The following is a 21,349-nucleotide window of genomic DNA, read 5'->3' as shown; positions in this document are numbered from 1 at the left end:
AAAGCTTCAGTTCCAAAAGCAAACTCTCTTTTTTATTTCTCTCACAAACTCACTTGAGTTTTTACAAAATAAAGCAATCAATTCTCTCTCTCTCTCTCTCTCTCTCTCTCTCTCTCTCTCTCTCTCTCTCTCTCTCTCTCTCTCTCTCTCTCTCTCTCTCTCTCTCTCTCCTTCTCCTTGCCCATGCGTAGAGAAAAAGCAACAAGCTGTTGTCGCTGGAGGGCTGAAAATCAGTGCAAAAATCTGCTTTTTCCGTACGGTGCTACGTCAGCATTCCAGCGCATTATCCGAAAATCTGCCCCTCTGCTGCTAGGGTTAGGGTTAAGGTTGAGGACAGGTTTTAGGGTTAGGGTTTTTGGCAAATTTTAGGGTTTGCAGGTCTTAGGGTTAGGGTTTGCAGAATTAGGGTTTTCCACAGCAGTCAGGGTTAGGGTTTCCTGCATGCTTTGGGGCAGACACGTCATCACTTTGTGACATACCCCCCTCTTGAAAGCATTGTAATCGCCCTCGATTACGCCTGCAAAATAGACAGAAGCCATAAACTGTTTGAGCAGACACTGACTGTTTGTACCTACGTACTAGGAACACACATCTAGCACATGTACCAAATCGACAGTCACATCACACGACATCACATGACATCACTAGACATCCAACATTCATTCGGATCTTAGACCATGATTTATCGGCAATGTAGCTAGCAATCGCATCTAGATCCAATCGAGACCTCATCGATGTCCGATTGACTAACCCCTATTGCAACCATGTCTATTCGAGATCAATTTAGACCAAAATGCTGCAATCATTTCGTCTATCACTTACTGCACTTAAAAGAAGTCAAGAACAAATTAGTATCATAATCAGGAATTCCATTTCATAAAGTCATACAGCAGAATACTGTCAGCTTTTAGTATCCCTGAAGCTTAAAGAGACATCAGTGACTCTAGTATCTAAATCAAGGCATCTATTGACAAAGGAGCAGAGTGACTCCCCTCTTGTGCATCCCACGGCACCAGATCTCCGGCCAAGCTGAATTCTGGGTTCCATTTGGAGTAGACTATGCTAAACCAAAATCATCGAGGTAAAGTTTCACAATCTGAGGAGTATCTGCTAGGTCCTCCTCCTCCATCCACTTCGCATCCAATGCATGATAGTTCTTGAACTTAACCAAGAACCACCTTCGGACTTTACCTTTATTCTTCGTATCCTTATGTGCCAAAATTTTTTCAGGAACAAGGATCTCCTCGTTTTCTTCCACTTCGGGTTGCTCATTAGGCTCCCCATCATCAGGCACATCACCTCTAAAAGGTTTCAAGAGACTCACATGAAATGCATTGTGAATCCTCCAAGTATCAGGCAGTTTGAGTCGGAAGGAGATATCATTTATCTTTTCAGTGATCTGGAAAGGGCCGTAGTATCGCATATCAGGCTTTGGAAAAAGCCTCTCCTCTCCCTTTTTCTTTCTCAAGCGTGCCTTCTCAAAACGTAAGAGCACCCAATCATCCTCCTTCAATTTCAAGTCGCGACGATGGTGATCCGCTGCCTTTTTCCTGTCGTTCTTGAGACTTCTGCAAAGTCTCGCAAACCTTGGCAAAAGCCGTATTCAAGTCTCGCGTATATTCATCCGCTTCAAAAATCTTATCGTTCGTGCTTAGGAAGGGTGGAACCTTCGCAGCACCTTCAACAATCTCAAATGGCGCCTTCCCCGTCGAGGAGTGTATCGTGTTATTGTAGGCAAATTCCACCAAAGGTAGGTACTTTTCCCATTGAGACTTCTGATTTGAGATATAAGACTTCAATAAATCTAGAACCAGTGAATTTGCAATCTCAGATTTCCCATCAATCTGCGGGTGGAACGATGACGAGAACTGCAACCGCGTGCCAATGTTCTCCCAAATTACCTTCCAAAACAAACTCGTAAATCTGGGGTCTTTGTCGGAGACAATCGTCTCAGGCATGCCATGTAATCTGAAGATCTGGGCCACAAACAGTCTCGCTAAGTAATCCGGCTTGACTGTTTTCTTCACTGGAATGAAATGAGCTAGTTTGCTAAATCCGTTAATAACAGTCCAGATACCATCGTGACCATTCTGTGTTCTCGGGAGATCAAAAATAAAATCCATTGCAATACTTTCCCAGGGGCGGGTGAGTATGGGTAAAGGCTGTAACAATCCATGTGCCTTATGCTTGTCAAACTTGACCTTCTAGCATACCAAGCAACTGCGCACAAACTCTTCCACATCCTTTTTGAGTCTTGGCCAAGAGAAGTATCTCTCTACCCCTTTCATGGTGGTAGCAATGCCGCGGTGACCCATAAAAGGTGGACAGTGGCATTCACTCATAACCTTTTCCCTCAACGGCTGTGTAATGCACAACATGGTTTTTCTCATCAAGTAGTGAAACGAACACAGGGGGAGAGGATCATCCGGCTACACAGACCGCCTAGAGATACCCGTCGGACGAACCACCCGACCATAGCCACCATCCAGCAGCTCCCCCGTGCTGGGACCAGCGTTCGAGGACGTAGGCCTGCACCTGTAAGACCGAGCGTCCCATACCACCCGGCCTCACCTCCTCGAGGTTACCTCACGCACTCCTAGCCTCGCGGGCTAACCATTGGCACTCTGCCAGTGGGGGTCGACAACTGCAAATGAGGCCTTGGCCTCCCTTTTATAACAATGGTTGGTCACACTGGGCGTGTTCACACTACGTCCGCCCGGACACTGGACGCCCATCTCGACGGCATCCGGGCTAGATCCCCTCTCCTGTGAGCGGGACATAACATACTTCCCCCCTTAAGAACCATTGATGTCCTTATCAATGAAGTGGGGATATTGAGCCTTGAGAGCTCTAACGGGTTCCCAAGTAGCAAACCTTTCAAATTGACCCTTCCATTTAATTAAGTACTCGTCATAAGCCTTTTGACGCGAATGACGGGTACGATGATCTAAAACTGCTTCTGGTCCTCGAGGAATATACTCAGTTTGCATATCTTGCCATACATTTTCCTCGATAGGCACAACAACGTCGGCTTCGCCCAATTTCACTTTAAGGCGGCTGACATGAAACACTGGATGTACACTAACATCCGAAGGAAGAGCCAGTTTGTAGGCAACTTGGCCAATTTTCTTTGTGATGAAGAACGGACCATAATATCTAGCTGAAAGCTTATAATGCATTCATGTTCGCATAGTCTTGGAATCCTTGGGCATCTTTAGATAGACCCATTGTCCCACATCTAGAGTCTTTGGAGATCTCTTTTGATTAGCATAAGTAGTGACTCGATCACGAGCCGTTCTTATACTATCCTTAGCCAATTCGAGCATTTCTTGCATGTCATACATGAAATCACGAGCTTGGCGTTCCTTGACTTTCTCTAAGCCAATAGCAATTGGGGATTTAGGCTCAAATCCATACATCAGCATGAATGGGCTAAATCCAGTAGCAGAATGCTTGCTACTATTATAGGCAAACTCTAATTGTGGAAGATACCTTTCCCAATCAGACCGCCTATGAGAGACATAGGCTCTCAACATGTCCTCTAACGTCTGATTCATCCTCTCAGTTTGTCCGTCGGACTCAGGATGGTCAGAAGACGACATACTCAACTTCGTCTGAAGATGAGCAAACACATCTCGCCAAAATCAGCCAGTGAACTTAGTATCTCGATCACTGACGATATCTTCTGGCAGACCATACAGCTTATAAAGTTGATCGACAAATAAAACCGCCAACTCATGGCTTTTTATTGTCGACTTTGTTGGTATAAACTTCGCCATTTTTGTGAGTCTATCGACCACAACCCAAATAGCGTCATTGCCCCGACTAGTATTTGGCAAACCAACGATGAAGTCCATGGAAATACTTTGCCACTTGGCATCTGGGATTTCCAATGGATGTAGCAGGCCAACTTTCCTAAGGCGCTCTGCCTTATTGACCTGACACTAAGCGCATCTCTTCACATAGCTCTCTATGTAAGAGCGCATTCTTGGCCAATAGAAATATCGTTTGACCAAAGCCAAAGTTCTGTGGATGCCTGGGTGCCCAGTGCTAGGAACATCGTGGCATTCACACAAAATCCTTTGTCGAATCTCATCGATTTCCGACACGTAGACTTTACCATTTCTGAACAATAGTCCACCTCTTATGGAATATTGTCGCTGTCTTGTCTCTCCAGCACAACTCACTTGGGTCTCCGGATCACCCAAGCCTGTATGCGAGTCATGCCCCGCTTCGACTCGTTCCATATCTTGCCAAAATGGCCATCGGAACGACATAGCCCTCGGAGAGAGAGATAGAAATTCGTCGAGATTTCAGCCATAGACAAGGCATTAACCTCAGGACTCCTGCTGAGCGCATCGGCAACTCGATTGCTGGATCCTTTTCTATAACGGATCTCAAAGTCAAAACTCTTGCATAAGCTCAACCCATCTAGCCTTCCGGCCTCTGAGATCACCCTGATCACAGATATAGCGCAACAAGTGATGATCTGTCCATGCAACAAACGTAGAGCCATACAAGTAGTGCCGCCATTTCCTCAGGGTGTGGACTACGGCGTAAAGCTCCTTCTCATACGTTGGATAATGCATCTCAGCGTTAGAAAGCTTCTTACTATCAAACGCAACAGGACGTCCATCCTGATATAATGCCGCACCAATAGCATAATCACTAGCAACCGTTTCAACCACAAACGGTTTGCTAGGATCCACAATGTGTAATATTGGCGCAGTAGTCACCAAGTGCTTTAGTGTCCGAAAGCTCTCGTCGAGACGCTCATTCCAGACAACAGGGGGATTACCTTTACGATGAGGACCCCAAGTCTTCGGCCCTTTCATCCCTCCTTTCAAAAGTTGCGTAAACGGAGAAGCAACTTTAGAGTAATCCTTGATAAATTTGCGAAAGAATCCAATAAAGCCTAAAAAGGACTTTACTTGGCGTACATTCTTCAGAATGGGCCAATTTCGCACTTTATCCAATTTTTCCGGGTCAACGCGAATTCGATCGCGAGTAATGATGTGACCCAAGTACAGAAGCTCTTTCTTAAAGAATTCACACTTAGAAGCCTTAACGTAAAGCTTCTCAGTTCGCAGTACTTTGAGAACAGCGTGTATATGCGCTAAAACTTCGGCTGTAGATCAAGATATTATTGAGAAATACAACAACGAAGTTGCCTAAAAATGGTCTCAGCAGATCATTCATTATCTGTTGGAGCATTGGTCAAACCAAAAGGCAAGACCAAAAACTCGTAGTGACCATAACGCGTATGGAAGCGTGTCTTAGGAATATCTTCCAGTTTAATCCGTATTGGATGATAGCCTGATCGCAGGTCTATCTTCGTAAAATACAACGCTCCATGGAGCCGATCTATCAGATTGTCCATGCGCGGGAGCGGATACTTGTTCTTGACAGTGAGCTTATTCAACCCCTTGTAATCCACGCAGAAGCGCATAGTGTTATCCTTCTTTCGAGAAAGTAACACTGGCGCTCCCCATGGGGACTTGGTCGAACAAAACCCTTGTCGAGATAATCTTTCAGCTCTTGCTGAATCTCGTCCTCTTCGGTTTTACTAAACCAATAGGGTTACTTTGAGAAGGGTTGGCTACCAGCCACCAACTCAATGCCATGATCTACTCCTCTCGAAGGCGGCAAGCCAGGAGGTAGATCATCAGGAAAAACATCCTCGAAATCAGTCATGATTCCTCGGATAAGGTTGGATTCGTCGGAATCCCCAAGTTCAACAGAAGCACATGAAACATTTTTACGAAATTCAGTGACACAAGTACCAAGCACTAATGAATCAAACCAAGCAGATGGTACACATTGATAAAAGTCAACATCAGAAGACTTTATTTCTTTATACATTTCCAAAGCAGTAACAACTGGTATTGCAAAACCATTAAATAATGGTATTGCAAAACCATTATTTACAGACCTTTGATTACAAAGCGACACAGATACATGGGGCATGTTCTGCTTAACAAAAACAAGAGAATGATGTACATAGTCTATACACAATGAGTTTTGTTTATCATAAAACCATGGAATTCCTAAAATAACATCTGCTCTGTCTAGGCGCATGATGTGGAAATCCAGGTTCTAACTTCTCTTTGTAATCAGCCAGCTCGAGCGACAAGTCTGGAACCATCCGATTCCATATATCCGTATCCACGCCACGAGCCATCTTCACGCGATACTCATGGTCACTGTCCCGCGTCCACAGGCTCAGTTTCTGCACCAATTTTGCATCCACAAAACTGTGTGAGCTTCCATTATCAAGGAGTACGGTCACGTCGTGACCATTGATCTTCTCGGGGAAACGGAGAAGATCGTACTTACCGAACACTTTGGTGCTAAAAGTACAGTTAGTGCATGAGTTGTGCGCTAAATGATGGATTTCAACTTGAACAACGTCAGAGTTACCTGAGATCTCGTGAATCTGAACCGAAGGACAACCTTGCGGTTTTTGTGTCTTCTCCTTCTTGGGGCAATCCTTGATTTGGTGACCCGCCTGGCCACATCCGAAACAAGCCTCCTTCTTCACTGCATCAGCGACTGAAGCATTTCTGGCTTTCTTCTTCTCCTGAGAAGATCTCGGCGATGATTTGGACTTATGCTGGAATCGGGGTCGCTTCCTCGAAGCACCCTCACCGGATTGATGGTCTGCAGTTCTTTGCTTCTCATAATTCGCTCCATTTATTAAATGGAACGTCCTAGCCTTTGCCACTGCATCCTCGACATCAGTCGGGGCTTTGTCCTTAATTAAGGCCCAACGGTAGTCCTCATGCAACCCCAGTAGATACATGTGCACAACGTGTGTAGAATCCACCTTACAGAAGGTGAGCGCCTCTTTGAAAGCTATCGTATACTTATCAAAAGACAGAGTTTTCATCGAAAGACTCTGTAGTTTGGCATAAGCTTTCAAAGGGTCCATTTTAGGAAAATCCCTCTTGAATTTCACACAAAAATCAGCCCACGTCGTAGGCTTCTCTGTCATGTCGTGCCGCCAGGTAAGCGCCTTACTGTGCAGATAGAGAGGAATCGTTTGAATCCTCCGTTCATCATGCTCCCCATGGAGATTAAAGTATGTGGTCCACTGGTGCAACCAGTTATTCATGGCCAGTTCCGTACACTCCTTCTCTTCCCCTGAGAAATTTGTAGTTTTGTACGGAATCGTGGCAGTTGGACCACCCTGTGAACGCCCAAAGGGTTTCGCCCTCGGAAATACGCGCAGTCGTCGATTGAGCCATATTTTCGAGAGTAGAGAGTCTGGAACTGAGTCCCTGCACGACCCCTTCGAGAGAGGCCAAGCGAAGGTTCGTCTGAACGTTCGCGTTTTCCAGAGCGGTAACATGCTGGTCGAAACTTTGGAAAGTACTTGTAATCCATGTGTAGAGAGCATGCGTGAATGGAATTTGGATGTTACCTGGCGCGTCGTCACGCTGCACATCTGAGCTGGAGGAATCCATGGCGAAGTGCGTGAAAAACTGGAAGTTTCACGCGAAACCGGGCCTTTTCTGCACTTTTCGGTCGCGAAAAGTTGAAGTGCGAGGAGCTCCACGCGTGGGCGTGAGCGTCTGAAGGCGAGCAGGTGATGGCAGGAGTGCGGGAGTGCGAGTAGGTGAGAGAGAGGAAGCTCGAGAGAGAAACAGGAGACTTGAGAAATAAGCTCGCTGTAGATTTTGAAGTCTCTGTAAGTGATTTCTTTAATAACTTATAGGTTTCAGACCCTTTTAAAAAAAAAGACAAAGTGTCCTGGGCACCCTTAATAAAAAAGGGTCAATTGATTAAAAAAAAGAACTTGATAGCATGAGAAGACCAGCGTGAGCTTGTTGCGTTAAAAAAAATCACCGACTTGCTGCTGCTTACGGACGTGTGGAGAGAGAGGCGCCAAAGGAAACAAGCGTGTGCCCCTCCGTGCCCAACACACGCTGCGCAGCCCAACTCAGATGCCAGCGCTGTCCACGTTGGAAAAAAAAACAGCAACGCTGCTGGAAACCAACGCTACAAACCTGTCGCCCTTCCACTGTCTCCTGTAGGTGCGAATAAACACACAGAGAGAGGTATCTCTCTCTCTCTCTCTCTCTCTCTCTCTCTCTCCCTCTGTGTACAACACACAAAAGAGGAGCACAGAGAAGGATTAGAAGTTTTGTGTGCTGAATTTAGTCTAAAGTCAGCAGATAAATAAATAAACCACTGATTTCCATCGAAAATCAGCAAAAGCAATAAAAGTCCATCAATTCTCAACACTGTCACTTGCCAATTTGCTGATTTTCATCAAAAATCAGCAACCAAACACTATTTTCTTACCTTCAAACATGCTTTCGAGAAGAAAAGTAAGTAATTTCAGCAAATTAATCACTAAAGATTACGTGAAATTAAGGCTCCTCGACTCGAACCAATCCGTAGGTGTGCACACGGTCCTTCGTGTAGCCAAGCTAGCTCTGATACCATGAACCGAACATAGGGAGAGAGGATCTCCCGGCTACACAGACCGCGTGTAAGACCGAGTGTCCCATACCACCCGGCCTCACCTCCTCGAGGTGACCTCGCGCACTCCTAGCCTCGTGGGCTAACCACTGGCACTCTGCCAGTGGGGGTCAATAATTGCAAATGAGGCCTTGGCCTCCCTTTTATAACAATGGCCGGCCACACTGGCCGTGTTCACACTACGTCTGCCCGGACACTGGATGTCCATCCCGACGGCATCTGGGCTGGATCCCCTCTCCTGTGAGCGGGACATAACAAGTAGCCTTCCCTAATGGAGTATCCTGCTATTGTCTCCCCATCTCGTATCCGTGTGAAAATATCTGCAAAATCTGATCTGTGGCATACTGGTCGACCATATCCTCGAAGCTCCTATGATGTATCGCGGAAATAGCCTGAACCAACGGCTTCCGAGACAAAGCATCTGCCACCACATTCTTTGTCCCTGCACGTGGACAATCTGGAAGTGAAACTGTGACAAGATGTTCGCCCACCGCATCTGCTTTTTCAAAAGCTGCATCTCTGACAAGAAGTGGCGCAAACTCTGATGGTCTGTAAAGACAGTAAAATCCGCTCCGAGTAGGTAATGCCGCCACTGAGTAAGAGCATGGATAACCGCCAAAAGCTCTTTCTCATAAATCTGTGCTGTCATCTCCGGCCTTGAGAACAATCGGCTCTCGTAAGCAATGACATGACCTTCCTGCATTAAGACTGCACCCAGACTATGACCACAAGCATCACAATATACTCCAAATGACTTCTGCAAGTCCGGCAAAGTCAAAACTGGTCCCGTAGTCAATTTCTCTTTCAATGTCTGAAAGGCAGTCACCTCTGTGGATCACCACGAGAAAGGGACTCCTTTCTGTGTCAAGATACGCAGAGGGGAAGCAACCTCTGCAAACTTTTGAATGAACCGCCTGTAGTACGAACACAGTCCAAGAAGCTTCTAACTTCATGGACATTCTTCAAATCGGGCCAATCACGGATAGTCTCTATCTTGGCCGGATCCATTTGCACTCCTGTTGTTGAGACAATGTGTCTCAAAAAGTGTATCTCTGGTAGGAAAAATTCACTTTTCTTTGCATTAATCACTAACTTGTGATCTTGTAATGCTTGAAAGACCTGAAGCAGATGATCTTTATGTTCTGCCCCAAACACTGATGTCGTCAAAGAAAGTGCAAACAAATAGCCTGTACTCTCGAAAAATCCTGACCATCATCCGGTTAAATGTCGCAGGAGCATTGGTTAAGCCAAAAGGCATCACCAAAAACTCAAATAACCCAAAAGTCGTCCGAAAAGCTATCTTGTAGACGTCTCCTAGCGCGATCTTGATCTGATGATATCCACTCTTGAGTTCAATCCTGCTAAAGCACGAGGATCCCTGTAACCTGTCGAGTATATCATCGATCCTAGGAATTGGAAATCTGTTCTTGATGGTGATTTTGTTGAGAGATCTATAATCGATGCACATTCTCCAAGATCTGTCTTTCTTCAAAACCAACAACACTGGAGAGCAATACGGTGAAGTACTAGGCTGGGCAAGACCCTTTTCCAAGAGGTCTTTCACTTGGTTCATAATCTCTTCATTCTGTTGTCGGCTCACACGGTAAGGTGGCCTGTTCGGTGGTGTGCTTCCAGGTATCAGATTAATGGTATGATCTTCAGGACGAGCAGGTGGTAACTCGCCTGTTAGGCCCTCTGAGAAGCAATCGGCGTGAGAGTGGAGAAAATCTTGGCGTTCTTTATCATGTTTAGACATATTTGTCCTATCATTATCGCTCAATTCTTTCATAAAGATTGAGTAAACAAACAGATTGGATTTCATTAATTTAGAAATGGCCGAAGCCGATACAATGGGGACAGACTCGCCCTTCAGTTTAATATCAAGTACAATTGTTCTGCCCTTATCTGTAGTCAATGTCGCTTTCCTCGCCCGATAATCGACCACAACGTTGTTCTTATGGTACCAGGAAATCCCTAAGAGAACATCACAACCCTCCAAAGGCATTATGAAAAAGTCCTCATGCCCCAAATACCCCTGACAATGCAACCGAAGTTTGCCAATGACAGGTGTAATGGCTACGTCTCTACCGGGTGCGGCTAGAACTGCCTCCGCAAGTGGTTCTATCCGATCGGGATTGATCTCGAGCCACGCCGCCAATTCCGGTGAAATGAAGTTGGCCGTGGCTCCTCCATCAAAGAAGATCTGGGCCTCTTGATCTTTCACTTTGCCCCAAGCTCGACAAAGTTCTGTACTCTCGTCCATGGTGTTGGGATCGATACCCACACAATCTGGAACTAGTCCTGTTTTCATCTTGTCTTTTCGTCCACGTTCCTCAGCCGTTCTCGAACTCTGAGGCCTGTTGTCGTCCTTATCATTCTGTTCTTCTGTGCCTTTTTAGGGCACTTCGCGGAGATATGTCCATGTTCCCCGCATCCAAAGTTCCCCTCCTTGATGAAGCGAGCTCGCTCGTGAGGAGTAAGCTTGGGTCGTGCATCCTTCTTCTCTGGGTTGCTCTTTCTCTTTCTACTTCCATTCCCAGAAGTTTGTTCGGCTTGTTGTGTCATGGCCTCATCTGTGGGGTAGGTCAGACTGCCAGAGTGAATGGCAAAGCCCCGCTTCGCATGACTCATCAACTCTTGAATAGAAGCCGACTTCTGTTCCAAGCAGTGATCTCGGATCTCTGTAGGTAGATCCAGGGTGAACCGCTCAATCTGTTCTCTGAACGAGATCTTCTTGAATGAAGAGGCGGGTAGAAAAGAGCTCGAGAATCTCTCAGAGTAAGTATTTATTGTATCTCTCTTGGTCATCCGAAGATGGTTCCAAGCAGCTCGTATATCGCGTTCATACTCTTGCGTCAATCAAGAAGAAATAAAAATCTTCTTAAATTTCAGCCATTTAACTGGCGGAGTCTTGTTTAAAGGAAGCGTGGACCACCAATTTCGAGCATTCCCCTTAAAGTAAGAGGCAGCTCTCCGAATCTTGGAGTGCTCTGAGTAGCGTCCTCCCGCGAAAGCGATGTCAAACTGTTGTATAAAAGACAAAGCCTTCGAAGCATCTGAGTATACCTGAAAAAGTGTCAAATTTGATCGACTGTCCACCTTCCTTGAACTCTCGGACTTTCTTGCTTTTATCTTGCAGAAAGTCATACTGGTTGGCTTTATAAAAATTCTTCTTGTTCGCATAAAAGTTTCCGTCATTGGAGTCTGAACTGTCTGTAGACGAGTCCTCCGTGGAAGTGAGTCACTGGGTGAGATTTAGGCTTCTTTGCCTTTTTCTTGCCCTTTCCGAAGCGTTGTTTCTTGCTTCGCTTTTTGCCTTTTCTATCTTCTTCGCTCGAATCTGAAGAGCTAGAAGAACTGTCAGAAGAAGAAGAAGAAGAAGAATTGGGTACTCCTTCAAAGTGAACACGCTTCTTCTGTTTCTTTGCTTTGTCAAATGTCGACTGACGACCCAAATAACCCGGGAAGTCAGTGCCTTTCTTCTGCTTTTTGCCGTGCTTTTTGGTTTTCTTTTGCGCGTCAAAAAGCTGAGCAATCCGTGCATCAACCACCTCTTCTAATTGCTTCTTTGAATATTGTTTGTGTTCAGAAGGTTTCTTGAGAGCGGGTTTCGGGGGTGGTGGTGTGGTTTTCTGCCATTGCGCATGCACTTCCTGAAAAGAAGTCTCGTTCATATATTTTGCCAATTTTGGATCCTTCGCAAAACTGAGCATCATCTCTGTCGCATCATCGATCAGTTGACGACGCTTCATCTCTCTTTGCTCTGCTTGAGTAGGCCGAGGGCGGGCCATACTCTCTGCCAGAATCTTCGTTGTGATCCTTGCCCGCATCTCAGATGCAAAGGGAGTTGACTGATCCTTGTGTGAAGCCATAGGTGCCGCGGAAAAAAAATTGGGGATCGGATGTCCCGTAGAAGAGAAATCGGCCGTGCTCTGATACCACTGTAACAGATTTGGACACTCAAGTCAAGAATCAATCACGACATCACCAAATAACCACTTCAAAACAATTCACAGATCACAATAGATTTGCACTGGCCCGGCGGAGTTCCGTGCCTAGAGATATTGGCCCCAAAGGCTGACGCCCCTTTCGGTATTTCTTTATGTATTAAATCAATGTCAAAGTACAAGAGAGCGGTTAGGGTTTCACTCTCAGACTCTGCGTCCAGATGCTTTGCAGAGTGAGCCCTAAACCACTTATTTGAAGATTACAAGGGATGCCCAAAAGCAGAGTCCCAAAAGCTTCAATTCCAAAAGCAAATTCTCTTTTTTGTTTCTCTCACAAACTCACTTGAGTTTTTACAAAATAAAGCAATCAATTCTCTCTCTCTCTCTCTCTCTCTCTCTCTCTCTCTCTCTCTCTCTCTCTCTCTCTCTCTCTCTCTCCTTGCCCATGCGTAGAGAAAAAGCAACAAGCTGCCGTTGCTGGAGGGTTGAAAATCAACGCAAAAGTCAGCTTTTTTCGTACGGTGCCACGTCAGCATTCTAGCGCATTATCCGGAAATCTGCCCCTTTGCTGCTAGGGTTAGGGTTAGGGTTTAGGACAAGGTTCTAGGGTTAGGGTTTTTGGTAGATTTTAGGGTTTGCAGGTTTTAGGGTTAGGGTTTCCCGCATGCTCTTGGGCAGACACGTCATCACTTTGTGACAGCCCCTCTAGTTGGGCTTTTCAGACGATCATGTACATTTCTGGGGGTTTTATGCACATTTGCCAAGGCAAGAGCCTCTTGTACATGAACCGGATTAGCTAATTGCTAATCCCCTTCAAGTATGCACAATTCATCGCGAAGGAATGCGAAAATGGAGTTTTCTTGCGTGAAAACTCGTCCGATTTACATGGGAACTGTCCCATTGCGTGCGGGAGCTCGCATAGACGTGTTTGCTCTGCTCAAAATGATGCAAAACTGAAAATTACAGCCTGCTGTGGTTTCTGCAGGTTTAGGGTTTCGCACCTAAACGGCAAGGTAATGCCAAGGGAGCCTCGGGAAAGCCTCGGGTGATTGTAGAGGACAATTTAGAGAGATTTCCGGCGAGGAATCTCGTCTAATTCAAAGGGCAAGTGACCCTTCAGGTGTGAGAGCTCGAGGGCTATCCACAGAAGTGATTGGCACGTGAATTGGAGCACAAAACAGAGAATTTTGTGAAGACTTTTATTGTGGTTATGTTACCGAAATCGGGTTGGAGTAGAGGAATTTCAGCCCGATAAAAGTGGGACAGCTTGTAGAAGTTTACAGGTTTTTCTCAAGTTTAATAAGAAGAAAGAAATACCGAAAGGGGCGCCAGTCTTTGGGGCCTACAGGGTGTCGCTGTCTGCTTGGTAGCGCTCTAGCTACTAAGTCGTAAAATGTCTTGAAGTGTTGAATTCCAATCACAGGTTTATTCGTGAAGTTCCTTTGTGTCCTAAAGTTCAAGTAATATAAAGTATCGGGTGAAAGCCAAAGTCTATCACCCTATGGGCCGGTTTCATATGTCATTGTCTCGTATACTATGAGATAGAGGCCGCTTTCAGTGTCTATTCAGAGAGGGCTTTGGACCACTAGCTAGAGTCCTGAGATATCAGGATCAGAGATGCCTCGGGTTGTTTTTGCTAGAGCTGTGCAGACACAGAGAGAGTCTCTTGAGGAGATTAGATAGTGGGAGACATTCACAAAGAGAGATCACTGACTTCTTTAGAGTAGAGATTCCGCAGTTGGATGAGAAAGCTTCACAGGAAACTCAAGAGTCCACTATGCGAGAGGTATATTGACTGACAGAGCCATTGAACTTGGGAGAGCTAGATGCCCACGTCTACGAGGGCCACCACGACATCGACGGAGGCTCCATCAGAGGATGAGGACTATTCTAGCATGACATGAAAGATGTTGAGTACGTCTATTTACAGAGGTGGACATTGACGATGCTCTTCAGCGACCGATGCAGTATATCCTTGGACAATGGGCATCCTCGGACACTGATGTTCATTTTAGCTTTTATTTTACTTCATTTATTATGTACCCAGACATTGTATTAGATCCACCAAGAATGAATGAGTTTGGTCTCAAGACGTTTAATATAACATTCATTTCATTTCTCCCCCCCCCCCCCCCCCCCCCCCCCCCCCGCGCATGCACCACGAGTGCAACAGGAGCTGACGTTGATTGGAGGCATTGAGCCAGATCGTCGATTACTGTTCCTCAGGGCAGCAGGTAGTACCATTATCGATTGCTGGCTTGTTGTCATTCCTGCCTTTGGAGATCAGTTGGTCTGAGGTGCCTCTCTCCCAGATGGTGCCAGGAGTCCACTTTTCCTTGTTGTTGACCAGCACACTTTTTGCTCTCTTTATGAGAGGTTTTCCCCCCCATCAGTATTCAGTTTTTTCAGTCTTGCAGTTTTGCTGTTGTGGCTCAGTTGTATGATTGTATCAGCAGCTACAGTTTTCAGCCTACGAGCTTACTTTGTACTTCTAGTTTTGTATGTGCCCCTCTAGGATTGGCACCATTTGGGTGCCCTGAGGGGATTTTCAAGTCACAGCCTCTTTAGAGAGAGAGAGAGAGAGAGAGAGAGAGAGAGAGAGAGAGAGAGAGAGAGAGAGAGAGAGAGAGAGAGAGAGAGATAAGCTGTGCTCATTTACTAATGAACAGTATCTAGCATGGGCATTGACTCGCAGCAAGGCAGTGAATGGGAGTCCACAAGTTGTGGGTGTTGTTGGGCGGGGCCATATGAAAGGAGTTGTGCATGCACTTAAGCATGACAGAGAGACTTTACGTTTTCGCGACCTGCCTGGAATAGGAGCCAATGCAACAAAACAAGATGCAGGCAAACAAATGAGACAGGTCCTTTCAAGGCTGGTTGTTGAGACTGTAGTGGGCTTCTCTCTGTGGCTGGCATTCGACTGCTGGCGTGCTAATGGAGATATCCCTTTTTTTTCAAACCTCTTTGATGCCATGTCTCTTTCAAACACGATGTAACACTTACATTGTGTCATTTATTATTTATTGTCGATGCTCTGTATGTATTCAGAGCATTCAAGTTGGATGTGATGGTCAACTTTGTAAGTGCCAGTTGTGCCTTTTGGAATGCGAAGTTAGCATACAAGGGGCTACTCCAATGCGCTGAAGCTGCTGCAAAACAAAGCCTCAAATCCAGTTTTTACAGCACATGTACTTAAGAACTGGCAATTGCAAGTAAGCGCAGGTTTTACCTATTGAAAAAGACCCGATTGCTGCAATCATGGAAGCCTCACGTTCGCTGATATTGCCACTTAACCAGTCAAGCACAGAGTACTAGATCGGTGTGATGCTTTTACTTCTGGCACATGACTTGAAGCCTTCTCCATAGTTATGCATATAGTGTTTAAATTCTTCTCCGTAGTTATGCATATAGGATGGGATTGATATGTTTGAGATAAGCTGACATATATATGGACATAAATTGATAATTGATACACACACACACACACACACACACACACACACACACATATCCTTGGTTTTTGTGTTCATTTTTGGTCTTTTTTGTGAACTTGTAAGCCAATAATCAATTCCTCCCTTTTGCTCATTATCAATAGCCTTCCTTTTTGTTTAAAAGGCCCCATACTTGAGCTTTCCATAAATCCTTCAAGCTCTTCATACTGACGTCAAGAGCCCTCTCAACATCATTATCCATTTCTCTGTGTGTGAGTTTATGTGTGCATCTATTGCAGAGTGGAGGCTTCCATAACCACTCAAAAGCACATGGTGGTGTAGTTAAAGGTTTCACCCTATAATATATATATATATATATATATGTATAATGTGTTTTGGTTGTGGACTCATAACTATGCTGTTTATTTTAAGGCACCTTGGTGAACATGAGATTGAAACTCAAATATGGCTTGATGGTCCTTCGTTGGTTTGCAAGAGGCGTATCCCACACCAACACTTTCTTTTTGTCATTTACTGTCTGGATATGATCCCCTATCAAATTGGCTTTAAGCCAGCTTTGAAGCTGCCTATCTCGTGTGTGCATAAGAACTTCAAGCTCTTGTTTTACTAGGGGATTCTTCCCATCTTGTAGGCGTCAAGCCTCACATCTTTCCCAAGGTGATGATACACAATAGTGCTACATTCTCACGAGCATTCAAAGGGGCTTATTCATCGAGTCTTCGAAAGGGTTTCAAGAAACATCAAAGAGAGATTTAACAATCAAAGCTCTAAATCAACAAAAGCTTTTCTGAGGCGCTTCGAATTGAGCCTCAAGAAGGGGATTGCAACTACTAGCAAGCTTTCTCACAAAGGACATGATAATTGAGTTTCAAAGCCAACAGGAGTCTTCTATTAAGCACAGACCAAGAAGGATCTCTCTCTCTCTCAAGAACCAAAGGAAATATAAATTTAATTATTGCAACCGAGGCATATTTTTTGGGCAATGTTTGTAATTATTCTTGTGTATGTTGATGATTTGATTTTAGTGCACCTGTGAAGAAGCTAGGCATTGGAATTAGCACATTGCTAATAGCTAAGACCCCTCTACTTGCATTATGGGGGATAGAGGAATTGGGAAATTTGAGAATTATCACCATTTAGGGCATCATCACCATCATCATCTAGGCTAGATAAGTGTGACAAATATGCCAAGCATAGTAGTAGTAGTAGTAGCAAGAAGCATGAAGGCATTAGAAAGTGCTACGAGTGTAGAAAACTAGGGCACATAGCCAATGATTGCTGAAACTTGAAGCATGTGCACATTGTGGAAAGTAGACATCCCTCTTCCAAATGCCAAGGAAACAATAGCATTGAAGAAGCAACATGAAAGGAGCGACGAACAAAGATGGAAGACAATAACTTGGTAGTGACATTGATAGCTTGAAGGCAAATATGGGTGAATCTCAGCTTCATTATTGGAGTCATCTTTGCGAATAGCTTGGTTCTAAGAGATTCTTGGCTCAAGGGGAGGAGTCTTTGGCCTTTGTGGCACCATATTCCTTTGAGATACAACATAACCTACATGGTTCAATTAGCCTTCATGCCATAGCTTTTGTGGCATTGCCTTTGTGACAGTGTAGTTTCATTGCAGATGGTCATTAGTTTTAAGTCCAGGGAATGGTTGTTGGGTATGTGGCCTTTAGCTTATGCCACATCTTTTTGGTATGTACCATCTCTAGTTTAATCAATATTCGGTTAGCATGTGGCCTTAAATGAGTTGCAGAAGGAGCCAAAAGAGTGCCCTTTGGGGTCCACATTGGGAGGTAGACCTTTACCCTTTGGGAAGGTTAGTTCTTTCCCTTTAGGAGATGCATTTTGGTCCTTGCGAGGTGCACCTAGCCATATGTTACTCTTATAGTAGTCTGCACACACACTAGTGTTGTTGACTATTTATTTCATAATCAAGTATTGTCATTCGTATTCTATTTTGTGCATTATTTAATTGCTCGCTCTAATTGCTCATTATGGATGCTACACTAGTCATGATACCTTAACTCTAACCTTTCACCTCTCTATTTTGGTGATGACCAAGCTTGTATCATTTTGAATTCTTGATTGAGTGCTTGTCTAGAACCTATCTTATTTCAGTTGCTTACACTTTCTTATGCTTGGTATAGACGATTCTTCTTGGATTTTCCCATTTATCTTCAACTTGAGCAAAGATCCTAAGCCATGCTGGGTCATCAATCCTTTGCCAAACCTATTTGTTGATATGATTGATCCAAGATTTCTTTAGAGCTTTTGAAAGTTAAGTGGCAAAACCTATTTAGCATCTAATTGCTAGGGATTATTTAACTTATGCGATATTTGACTCTCTACTGATATCTATATTGTTGGTATTATTATAAAGCCTTCTCTAGTCTATGCACTGTGATGCTGTTTGTATTGCAATAGCAGTGTCAATCCTTTGAGATTTATCACAATGAACTCTAAGAGGGTATTCCAAATTTAAAATTGTTTCATACTTTTCATAAGAATTTTGGATGTAAGAGTGTACCATTTCTTCAGGAGTTAGAAATGGAAATTCTTCTATAGGAATACCATTGATACTGATAGTTGGAGACTTTAAGATTTCTTGTCTCTTTGTTTCACTTGCCTCTTAGTTTTATTGAGACATAGTCTTTTGCTCGAGACTTTTTACCTTTAATTTTTGAAGAAATTGGATGTGATTCTCTTATGGGTGTCTGAATCGTTTGCTTCTTGAATAGAGTTATTAATTTTTTGAGGCTTTGAACATCTTTTGGTAAGAACTGGTTATCTCCCCACATGTAGAGAGTAAAGAGTTTTCTCTAGTTTTGAGACACATGCTTGCCATTGAAGCAGCGCTTCTTGTTTCTCAAGAAGTTCTTCACGTTGCTTAAACCTTTTCTCTTTTGAAGGAATTGGTCGTAGGAGAAAGCACACGGTTTTTGCAAAGTAGAGGGAAGATCTTCAAGATATTTCCATTCTTCATAACTGAAGGAAGAGGAAGAAGGCTCTCTTTTTGGTGATAGTACATTAGTGTGGCTTTTATTTTTCCACTTATCAAGTTACTGATGAAAGCGGTATCAAAGAGAGGCTAAGGTAGGAATGACCATTTTTAAAAAAGCAAGTGCTTCAATTTTACTTGCTTCTTTTAAAGTAATAAGCAAATACTTCGGCTTGGACCTTTTTATCTAATTTTTTGGATCTTGAAATCACTTGCTTCAGACTCGTCAATCTTGTATTTTTGTAAAGCTTTTTCCGCTGTTGGGGATTGAAAGGAGTTGGCATGAAATCTTCGAAGATCTTTACATTGAGAGCTATGGGGTAACCTTCAACTTCTGAGTCGGAGGTGTCCTTTATTGATGAAGAGGCTTCACTTTTAAATTGAGTAACGTTGGACTCAAAGTCAAAGATTTCATTTGATGATAGCTTAGAATAGCTATATCCATCTTCCAAAATAATATTTTTGAAGACAACTGATTTCTTCTTCTTAGGACATTCAAATGCCTAGTCTCCTATTTTTCTACATGAAAAACATTTGTTATCATTTTTTAAGGAAATAGACTTACGTTCTCTGAAGAATCGGTGTTTTGGTTCTCCTTTGAACTTCTTCTCCTTGGACCTCTTCTTTTTATGTTTGTTGGAGTATTTCTTTTTATAATCAGTATAGTCAAAAATCTTTGGCGTAGTAGTTATGTTTGCCTAACTTCTTTGACGGTTTAGAGTTTTTAAACTCTTTCTGTGCTAGTTTTTGTATGCAGAGTTCATGCATTACCACTTACAAAGCTTGGATAATATCTCCTGATGTTGTCGAATGGAGGTCCAGGTTTTGATTATCCAAGTTTTCTAAAAGTAGTTTGGTGATGGGCTTTGGAAGCCAATGAACAAATTCTTGCTTGGATTTCTCCAGAGTGATATTTATGTGCTTTATAGATTGAATTTTTGCAGTAAATAAAAATCCCAAACAAAAGAGAAGTTGTAGGTTTGTGCTTCATGGAATGCTTGCAGTGCTATGTTATAAATTCTTTATAGATATTTTCAATCAAGATAAGAAGAGGGGAGCTATTTACTTGAGGCCTTAAGATCAATTCTTCATTAGATTAGCAAGGAGTTCCCACCAATGCTTAAGAATTTATGTAAACCCATCGATTGTAGCTTCATCTGTGGTCAGTTGTGGTCAGCTGTCTCATTCTACCAAAAAGCATTTGATGGTAGATCCAATGTTGTAGTCTGTAGAAGGTGATTTGGCAACCTTCTTTATACCTTGTACAGATTGAGAAACTAATGGTGCTTTGGCAGAGCTAGTTGATGCTTCTTCCATTGGCTCATCTTTCTCCTAAGTGTAAGGGAACTTAAGGAACTGATGGTGCTTTGGTAGAGCTAGTTGATGCTTCTTTCATTGGCTCATATTTATCCAATTGTAAGGGAACTTAAGGTTCTTCATCTATTTTTGATTCGCATGGATCATTTATCATCATCACCTTCATAATCAAAGGGAGGAGACATGATGTCATTGGGAATGCATTCTACTTAGAGATCATTATAAAACGATTCTCTATAAAAGTAGTCGAATGGTAGCCAATTTCCTTTATAGAATACAAACTAAATCTTTGACTCCTGTTGTGGTTTTTGCATTCGTCATATCCAATTGGGATTAACAAGGTGGACATGTCAAAGGGTTGGTAGGTGGAGAATCTTATTGCATACGCTTTTTCTAGCTATATAGTGTCAACGCAGCTATGGCGTATGGCATAAGTGATCATGTCATCTCTAAGATTCTTCTTGTTTGGCTAGGCAATGATGTCATTTGAGATGGTATACATACATACATTCGAGTTGATGGGATGTCGTCCTCACAAATCCATGACCATTTTAAATTGAATCTTCATGAAAGTAGTCAAGTTGTTGACAATTTCCATTATAGCATTTGAACCAGTCTTTGACTCATGCTCTAGTTTTTGCATTTGTCATATTCCTTCTAGAGTTTTTTTCCCATGTAAAATTAATTGTTTCAATTGATACACCTTGAGGGACTTTGAATGAGGTTCTGCCTATGTTGGCAATAACTTTTGTTGCGGTTTTTGTGACACCGACTCATTCTACAAGTGGGGTGGGATGATAACACTGCTTAGCCAAGCAAGAAGAATCTTACAAGTGACATAATTACTTATGTCATCCACCACGGCTATGCTAACACTATGTGACTAGAAAAAAGCGTGTGCAATAAGATTCTCCACCTACCACCACCTTTTGACCTAACCACCTTGCACACTGACACCCACTAGTGTACAATTATACCCACTATTGTAAAGGGAAACCCACTACCTTTCCCACCAAGGCATTAACGTGCTCCTCAAGCCGCTGTGCTCCTATAGATAAAGGAGGCCACACATCATTGAAAATAATCTCAAATGAGAAATTCATCTTGTAGATCTTGCATCTCATTCTGAGCGTATCTCA

At 43.6% G+C, this 21,349-nt stretch overlaps 1 protein-coding gene across 3 annotated transcripts in view; it reads left to right on the top strand.

The window, feature by feature from the left end:
- LOC147455022 (TraB family protein) overlaps positions 1-15,714 on the top strand; it is a 66,904-nt gene extending 51,190 nt beyond the window's left edge. For 2 of the 3 annotated variants that reach the window (XM_086516884.1, XM_086516883.1), the window contains one exon: positions 15,104-15,714. In XM_086516884.1, coding sequence (XP_086373010.1) covers positions 15,104-15,430 — 327 coding nt within the window. In that variant the 3' untranslated portion in view covers positions 15,431-15,714. The remainder of the gene's footprint in view (positions 1-15,103) is intronic. The other variant, XM_086516885.1, reaches the window with a different exon arrangement.
- Positions 15,715-21,349: the final 5,635 nt, after the last annotated feature.

This window comes from Adiantum capillus-veneris, chromosome 7 (assembly GCF_014529385.1).
Source record: "Adiantum capillus-veneris isolate H3 chromosome 7, ASM1452938v2, whole genome shotgun sequence".
NCBI lineage: Eukaryota > Viridiplantae > Streptophyta > Polypodiopsida > Polypodiales > Pteridaceae > Adiantum > Adiantum capillus-veneris.
Note: the sequence above shows the minus strand (reverse complement) of the source record. Positions and strands in the feature narration are given on the sequence as shown.